This window comes from Sinocyclocheilus rhinocerous, unplaced genomic scaffold, assembly GCF_001515625.1.
Source record: "Sinocyclocheilus rhinocerous isolate Xijiao unplaced genomic scaffold, SAMN03320098_v1.1 scaffold2844, whole genome shotgun sequence".
NCBI classification, from domain to species: domain Eukaryota; kingdom Metazoa; phylum Chordata; class Actinopteri; order Cypriniformes; family Cyprinidae; genus Sinocyclocheilus; species Sinocyclocheilus rhinocerous.
Window position 1 is genome coordinate 235,780 of NW_015633174.1, and position 9,602 is coordinate 245,381.

General features: G+C 36.5%; 1 protein-coding gene across 1 annotated transcript; it reads left to right on the forward strand.

The window, feature by feature from the left end:
* The first annotated feature begins 2,341 nt into the window (after positions 1–2,341).
* Positions 2,342–7,950, forward strand: LOC107743346 (phosphoinositide-3-kinase-interacting protein 1-like). Its single transcript, XM_016556527.1, has 5 exons — positions 2,342–2,413; positions 2,950–3,118; positions 4,833–5,027; positions 5,115–5,193; positions 7,461–7,950. The coding sequence occupies exons 1-5, from the start codon at positions 2,342–2,344 to the stop codon at positions 7,675–7,677; spliced, it is 732 nt and encodes a 243-aa protein (XP_016412013.1). The 3' UTR covers positions 7,678–7,950.
* Positions 7,951–9,602: the final 1,652 nt, after the last annotated feature.

The window sequence follows — 9,602 nt, forward strand, 5'->3', positions numbered from 1 at the left end:
GATGGATGGATGGATAGATAGACAGTAATAATATTCTTGATACTAGTGTTGGGAAGGTTACTTTGGAAATGTAATAGGTTACAGATTACAAGTTACCCTATAAAATGTAATAAGTAGTGTAACTATTTCAATTAATTTATTAAAGTAACTTAACTGATTAAATTTGATTACTTTTTAAATACTTTTCTAAATTTCTAAAATAATTATGTTTTCAACTGTTAATCATTTTGAAACATTTAAAGCAGACATCAACACTGATTACTGTCAGACTTTCAAAATCTTTCTTAACTTGAAATTAAGATTAGAATAATTTAATTTTAAAGCACAGCCACCGTAACATCAGACTTTAGCACCTCTTTTTACTTTGAGATCATTCTGAGATAAATACAGATTTAAAATCATTACAAGAAACCGTTTAATAGATATGATACTGGTTTTGAAATCAAATCTTTGTATAGCTATGACAGGAAACACTGGAGTCTAACGATGCCTTGGGGAAAAACAGTTAGGCTAGCATCTTAAAAAATAAAGCATATACATAAACCCAAAAAGGAAATAAAACAGTTCTCGAAAAAGCTTATGTCCTCTTCTGTGTCCTAAACTTCTGAAACATTGGTGTCTCATATTTTAAAGCATGTCAATGCAGTTTGGGAAAGAAATCAATCATATCTGTATGTGTGTGAAAATATTCATAGGCCTATGTAACCGCCTTTGTAATCGTTAACATGTTAATAAGTAGCTAACTGTTCAGTGATTCTCAGTAGGCTAGTTGTAACAGTTACATTTATTTTGTAATTAAATTACGTAATTCGGTTACATGTAACTAGAAACTCCCCAACACGGATACCTTTATGTCAAATTTATTTTGTAATTAAATTACGTAATTCGGTTACATGTAACTAGTTATAGTTACTTCCCAACACTGGATACATTTATGTCAAATTAAAACATTTATGTATGTGTGTGTTTATCAAAATATTTTATATTAATAGTGACTATTATTATTATTAATATTAATATTAATGGTATTATTCAAATAAAAACAATCGCTCGTCTGCTTGAACATTCCGGTGTCCTGACATTTTATCCTACCAGTCTTATTGTCCTAGCAGGGCTTACAGCGCATGCGCACATCGATATTGCGTCATTTTTGTCACGCTGAACAACACGCCCATAATTTTTTACTACTCGCGCGTGGATTTCTTCCTGTAAGGTAAATTTTTGACTATTTCTGTTCGTTTTATTATACCAAGACAGCTAGCAGTAATGAGAACTGTTTAATGTCACATTACGTGGCCAGCTAGCACCAAGGATCATCTTTGTTAGCATTTTTCATTGTAAAGGTAGGTTATATGATAATCTGATTAGTGAACCATTTCAAAATTATTTGATGTAAAATATACTTTCTCTGTTATAGTTACACTGTAAAAAAAAAAAAAAAAGTTGCCCTAACTAAAAAAAAATAAGGCAACCTATCGCACTCAACTTGTTAAGTTAACTCAACTAGCAACCGACAACTTAAAACCTTAAAAACTGAATAAAAGTCAGTCTTCACAGGAACGCCCACCCGGAGGGCAAAACGAAGCTTTGCTCCACTGACCGCCAGTTATTTTTACGCAGATTGCATTAAGTAGTAAAACGCAGATATTAAAAGGCGAAATTCAACACCTTACTGATTATGTATATTTTGTACAGGCAAGCAGATGAACCCAGAATATAAACACAATGTGCAAAGTTTCACATTAAATGGTTTCCCATAGAAAACCACATCTGCTTGCCTATGTAAACTGTGCATCATTAATATGGTGATTACTGAATTTGATCTTTTAATATTACTGTTTTAAATATATTAAGGCACTTTAAGTGTTTTACAACATTTTGTCGCACTGTTTAATAATTGAAATATTGCCGCGGGCGCTTAAAGGGGTCATATGATGCTGCTAAATAGAACATTATTTTGTTGTAATGAATTTATTTGGTGTAATGAAATGTATTTATGTGGTTTAAGGTTCAAAAAACACATTATTTTCCACATACTGTACATTATTGTTTCTCCTCTATGCCCCGCCTTTCTGAAACTCATCGATTTTTACTGGTTCTACTTTTCGTGATGTTTTTGTACATATTTATTATCAAATTTGAAATCAAGCTCTTTCAAAACAACACCCCAAAACAATGTAATCATATTTGAGGAAATTAAGCTAGGATACATACAATCAAGCATATTTACAGACTGTATCCATTAATTAGAGAGTGCAGTTTGCAAACTGTCAATGTTGCTGATTATAGATTTTGTAAATTATGGTTATGCATGACATGGGCTTGCTGCCCAGATGATATCATGAGCCCAACTCATAAAGCTGAGCAATCACTCTTCCATAATCCAGACGAGGACATTTCTGGGGATGTGCATGTGGGACACACTCACTACAACTCATAAACACATGCTCACACAAACAAACAAAAAAATTATTAGTTCGAAAATATTAAAGGGGTCATATGATGCGATTTCAAGTTTTCCTTTCTCTTTGGAGTGTTACAAGCTCTTGGTGCATAAAGAAGATCTGTAAAGTTGCAAATACTAAAGTCTCAAATCCAAAGAGATATTCTTTATAAAAGTTAAGAGTATGTTTTTGTCTCGTCACTCCGGCCGGACAGGGCATCAACGGTATGGTAAGGGGCGTGACATTTCTGTCTCACGCTTGAGGTATTCGGCCAATCACAACGCACTGGATAGCTGGCCAATCAGAGCACACCTCGCTTTTCAGACCGATGAGCTTTGTAAAAATCGACGCGTTTCAAAAAGGCGGGGCATAGAGGAGAAACAATAATGTACAGTATGTGGAAAATAATGTTTTTTTTTTTTACTTTAAACCGCATAAACACATTTCATTACACCAAATACACAAAATAATGTTATTTTTAGCAGCATCATATGACCCCTTTAAGTATCCATTAAATCAAATTTTAAAGGTTCATCATTTTGATTTCTTCTTGCCAGATGTTGGAGATCACAATTTCTGCCGCAACCCAGATGGTTCAGAGAAGCCCTGGTGCTATGTCTCCGTGTCCGATGGAGCAACCAGAAAAGAAGCCTGTGATATTAGGACATGCCAAGGTAGCCATGTTCACTCTTACTTAAAATATATATTTTTTTAAATCACGGTAGCTCGTATGCATGTAAATGTTCATTTTCTAAATTCTTGACATTAAACCTTTGTAATAAAATAAATATCACAGAGCACTTTTGGGGGAAGAAAAGAGATGAACACTCCAGCATGAAATGTGATTTTGATATATGAAAGTGATTTATTTAACTCGTGTCTTTCTCAGGCATTTCACAACTGGGTCTTACTAACGTGTTACTCTGTTTCCACCATCTCATACTTTTAGCTGCACACTGTTTCTTCCAAGAACCTGGAGGAAGCTAATTTAAAAATATTTACGCAAAGCAGAAATGTGCAATGTGCAATCTACTTTTTGTGGGAAAAAGCAAATAGCTTTAAGAAAACATCCTCTAGGGAGTGAACAAAGTCGGCACCAAATATTTCACTTTCCCCAGAGCCTACTCTTAAAAACTGGAACTGAACCAAAGGTTACTTTTGCTATTAATCATTTTTATTTACATTTATTTGGTTTATTAACAACAACAAAAATACAATAGAGCAGAATGTATCCTACTTTGAAAAAAATAAAAAAATCTACTAGGCCAGTTGGTCAGTTTTAATCCACACTGATGCGGTTTCCTCAGAATTATCTTTTGACTCAACATGCTGCAAGGACAGATAAAGTTGAACAACAACACGAGACTAGACTCATCAGCCTTGAGCTTTCCTCAGTTGGGACAGACAAAGGAACAAACAAGGAAACTTGTTCTGTAGCTGTTCAAGAGAAGGTGTAGACCCCGCCCTCTGGGATTACGATTGGCCATGAGGAAGATGCACACCACGGCGACAGCTTCTGATTGGCTAGCTGAGCTGCGAACTAATGTTCTTTAACTCTGCTGGAGTGTGTAAACAGCTTTTTCAGAGTAGAGGCTGGTGGAAAAATTCTAGAGGGTTGGACCACAGCAAGAGAAGTTAATGTTCTCAGCTGGGAATTCTTCCTATGGGCCTCTGAAATATATCAGGTCCACCTAATGTCCTATTTAAATAAAAATAGCCAAACTCATTATCTCATTACGTGTTTCAAAAAGAAAAAAAACAAACAAAGTGTCGTAGTATTCGCCTAGTGTGTCTAGTAAAGGCTAAATCTTTGTTTGGAAAAGCATAACAGCACACTATTATTTCTGGGCTTTTGAATTGCGTTCTGACTCATTTCAGAATGTAATGAGCAGTTCTAATGTCTGTTTGTGTTCACATACTTGGGTGGAGCATGTTTTCGGACCAAAATCTCTGTTTTTTTTTGTTTTTTTTTAGCTGTTTGAAGTCAGCATGAGTTGAAGATTCACCCCATAAATTTTCTAAATGCATGTTAGTTATTTGAATGATTCATCCATGCAAATGTAAAAAAAAAAGTTTTAATCAAAATTCAAACTTCGCATAGACGTCTCTGGTGATGTATGCCTTACTTTTCCATTCATTTAATCCACTTACATATCACCCCTTTCTTACAATCAACTTCAAGCTCACATTCTGATCTGCCTCCATCCAATCAACAACCGTAAGAAAACAATTGTCCGTTCAGAGCACTCACTCCCACAGACCACAGCAAAACTGCTTAGTATAAATGTTTTGTTAATTGAAGGGAGTGCACAGCTGATTTACATTAGCGCACAGATTGAGAAAAAAACAGAAAAACACTCATATCCTGTTCATCCTGTCACCCCACAGACCAAAACTCCACAGAAGCCACGGCTCCAGAAGAGTCGGTCCCCACTCAGGGACTCACCCCAAGGATGGTGGAGACCTTCGAAAACGCTGACTCCTTCCCCTCGCAGGTGGAGGGTGCGGCGGTGCAGCCCGTGAAGGGAGTCCAACAGCAGGTCAGGAGTGGACCCAAGAAGAAGAAAGACCTTGGGACTCTCGGTAAGTGTTGAGTTGTCTAAAACATCAAACTACATCCAAGAACCGAGAAGTTCATGGGAATATTGGTTGTCTTTGCTACCTTGGCAGGTTATGTTCTGGCCGTCTTCATGATGGCCATTATCATCCTACTTGGAGGTGGCATCACAATGGGATACTTCTACAAACGGTCAGTACAACCTGCAACACAATGTTCCATTACTGTGTGCACTTAAGAATGGAGAATAGACAGCTGATGTCAATAGAAAAGCACAACAGACAAAATCCAGGCAAAAAAGGCTCTTCAGTTCTTCAGAATTAGGAGACTTGAGGTAAAATGTGTGGCCAGTACTACAGTTCATAGTGAGATGCTGGTTTTGATCGACTCCGAGTCACTCAGAGGTGCTGACTTAAAAGGATGTCATTGGGTTTGCTACATGCTTTCAAGGGAATAAAGTGTCATATCTCACAAGGGCGGGCATTAGCTGGAAACACATAGCAGGTTCATGTAACACTGTCATTTTAATGCCATTAGACACATGAGATGGTGAGTGGGTGCAGATATTGGAGGCATCTTGACTGTCTATATTTAGGAGGTTGTTTTGACATTTAGAAGTGGGTGTTGAGTTTGGGGAGGAACAGAAGGACTCTGAAAGCTGATATCAATAGAGATATCAATTGTTTTGTACATTTCTAATCACAGTGTATGCAAACCCGAACTAAATGTGCAGCAAATGCTGGTGTAGAAACAAGCCTTCAAATTGAAGGTTTCAATCTTACATTTCACCCTAAAATCAAAAGAAGGAAAAATTCCATGTGATATTTATTTTCTGTAATTTCCATTATTCTCTATTATACCTTTTCAGAAGAAATAAATACAGTAGTACAATGTGTGTTTTTTTAAAATATATATATTAAAGGCACTGTAACAAATGCTACACTGAAAAGTAGTAAAACTGTTTAATTGTCATTCAAATTCATTCTTGTTGGTTCAAAAATAGGTTTCATTTTTATAATTTCCTTTTTAACATTTTTTTTTTAATGTATTTCTGGTGATGTTTTATGTGATAATAGATGACAGTAAAAATCATAATTGGGGATATAATATCTCATCTCTATCTTGTAAAGCGTTTGGCAGGGCACTCAGTAGCCTTGGGCAGCATGTACTCGTGCGTCAGCTGATAATGTGTGTATGTCATCGTTTATCTAGCGATTAATTGGCTCAGTATTAATAAGCAGGGGCAGGATGTTGGGCTGAGAGGAGTGTTAACCTATAAAACTAGGACAAGTGCTGGGTAAGTGTAGGAGGATTGCATAACACACCGCAAGTCTGCCATGCACAGTCTGAATGGCTAGAGATGGAGTGAAAGGAAGGATAAGACGGGGTTTGTTTAGTAATATGAGATTTCTCCAACATTCAACTGCCATTTTCATGAAACGGTAAAGGATAGTGATTGAGATCAGTTTCTTCCTTGGCAGCGAGTGACGAATTAGAGCTGGTCCTCTCCACTAGAGCATTTGTCTAAAAATAGACAATACTGGAGACAAATCACTCCTTCTGTCTGTAGTGTGTCACTGTTAAATATTACAGTCTAGCTTGAATGGATATATTGGAAATGGAAATAATATTCAGAGGAAATAAAGTGGAAACACTGTTGAATAAGTCGTTCTTTTTGATTATGTAATTCAGAGTGGTTCTTCGAGTCGGTGTTTCCGAGACCGAAAGTATGCATTTGGAAAACTCTCTTTGGAGCAGTTTAACAAACAGGGTCTTAACGGTTAAAGTACTATCATCTTTAATCAAAGATCATGACGACATAACATATGACACATAATTTCCATTCACCATCATTTCCACAGGGGTCAGGCACAAAGGATTTGATGTGTGAATGCATAAAATTACAGTATAACAGTTCACTTTTTGTTTTTCAGGTCACAAAATTTAAACCAAACTTAAGAACCATTACACTTTTAATCAAGCTTTTAATTAAATATGATTTTAATTATTTCAATGGTCAAAAGACTGTCTAGTACCAAGTCACTTTTTTTCTTCATCCAATTCAAAATATTAAGTTACTAAAGTCATGTGATACAGTATACATTTTGAAAATATGCGAATATTAATTTACGAAAATCACTATATCCAGACAAACATGATAAACTTCCTTATGTTATTTATGGCTCTAAGAAGAAACATTTGAACAGCACAATGTTTTATGAAACTTTACACTCAAATTTGTAATGCTGAAGAATTTGTAATGAAAAAATATCTTAAATGTAAAAAAAAAAAAAAGATTTACAATTTAGAACGTTGAAAAAAATACGCAATATAAAAATTTCACTTGTGGTGTCTCACTTTTATACCCCATTCTATTATTCATTCAGTTGATGAGTGACAAAAACATGACTAAACCTGGCAGTGGTTGAAGTGAAATGGTTTTGTGTTTTGTCCCGTAGGGGTCGTGACCTCAAGAAACAGCACGAGCAGCGGGTTTACGAGCGTGAGATGCATCGCATCACTCTTCCTCTCTCAGCCTTTGCCAACCCCACCTGCGAGCTGGTGGACGAGAACACCATCGTCATCACGGCTGAACCCAACAACCAGACCCCCACTCAGGAGCCCGTCGAGGGGGCCGACCCCCTCATGGGGACAGCAGGGACCCCCGGAGCCTGATGGAGGAACAGGATGAACGCCTGTAAAGGCGTCTTGTTAAGACATGTCTATGCAGTATTGCAGAATCTCAGAGGACCAAACCCCATGTCCACCTTCCCTCTGCCTGTCGTCTCTTTTCTCTTTACCTTGCCTTTACAGCACGGTTTCACAGTAAAGGTAGGGCATATGCCTTGAGAGAGCAGTGGAAAGCTTTTTTTTTTGTCCCAGACGGTGTCCTTATTTCCTTAACAAAGTTGTTGGGGAAAGTAGGACATGTGGGGATACACTGGAAAAGGTGAAATGGTGGGTTTGTATAAATATGCATGTCAGGGATTCACGTGGAGAAAAATTGCAAGTACGTTTTGTGAACATCATCACAGGGCATGAACTTTCCCTGCTTGTTAAACTCCAATGAGACGGTCGGCGACAGTCCAGTTAACTGCTCCGTGTCCTCTTATGAAGTGTCGATGGATCAGATCACCAGATGTTCTGGGGTTTTGAAAGAGAAGACAATCCATTCTTATCTTCTTTCCTGCCTTTTCTGTTGTTTTTGTTCCTAATGCAGTTGTGGTGGAGAGTTGAGACTGAAATTGTACATGTGTATCTGAATCTGTTGCTTTACAGCTGGGCTGTTTATTCTGTAGGGAGCTTTGGTTAGCAACTAGAGCTAATTGAGTTAATTGCCTTTGATAGCTCTTTCCCAGAAATCCATATTCATTAGGCAGATCATGTGGCCTGGGATGCTAGAGCTAAGCTAGGTGAAGGTTTTGACTAAATGAAGAGGAAAGCTTTCCAGAGATCTTGCCTTAGTAAATTACATTTGAATGTATTGTTGCTCCTGTGGCCACAATCTGATAAAGAGCAAGTGAGCGCTGTCATGACTTCAGCAAACCAGTCAGAGTGGGTCTCTGGTTACATTTTCTATATCAGTGTTCATTTGTTCCTGACCATACAGATGGTCTGAAATAGGACATAGTTTGAAGCATGAACCTGAAACTGAGAGTCTTCAAGATGACGTATTAAAATAATGTACTATGGTTTCATTTTACAGAGATGGGATTTTTTTGATGTATGCATTTGTTTTCCCAGGGTTGATTGTACAACTGCTTAAGGTTCTGGAAGATCTTGTTTTTATTTTTAGCAGTTTTTTACTGCTATGAAATAAAATCAGTTTGAAGAAAATTATATCGTTGTCCTTTTTTGACATGTTTTTGCAGTATTTTCCTCCATATATCACTTAGTAGCTATGTTTACTTTCCTGCACGGTATGAGAGTAAAGGGGCAAAAAAAGTTCAGATGGAAGACTTGCTTAAAGTGTAGTAAACGCTGACCACTGCCTATTTGTTTTTGGTAGTATATAAGTACATAATACTCATCAAAATAATTTGGAGTCACTATGATTTTTAGTTTTGAAAGAATATATGCTCACCAAGGCTACATTCATTTGGTCAAAAATTAGTTACAAATATTACAATTTAAAATAACTGCTTCTATTTTAGTATATATTTTCAAATTTAATTTTACTTGGATGACAAAGCTGACTCTTCAGCAGCCATTACTAAAATCAGTTGAAAATTATATCGTTGTCCTTTTTTGACATGTTTTAGCAGTATTTTCCTCCATATATCACTTAGTAGCTATGTTTACTTTCCTGCACAGTATGAGAGTAAAGGGGCAAAAAAAGTTCAGATGGAAGACTTGCGTACAGTGTAGTAAACGCTGACCACTGCCTATTTGTTTTTGGAGTCACTATGATTTTTAGTTTTGAAAGAATATATGCTCACCAAGGCTACATTCATTTGGTCAAAAATTAGTTACAAATATTACAATTTAAAATAACTGCTTCTATTTTAGTATATATTTTCAAATTTAATTTTACTTGGATGACAAAGCTGACTCTTCAGCAGCCATTACTCCAGTCTTGATCCTTAAGTAATAATTATAAT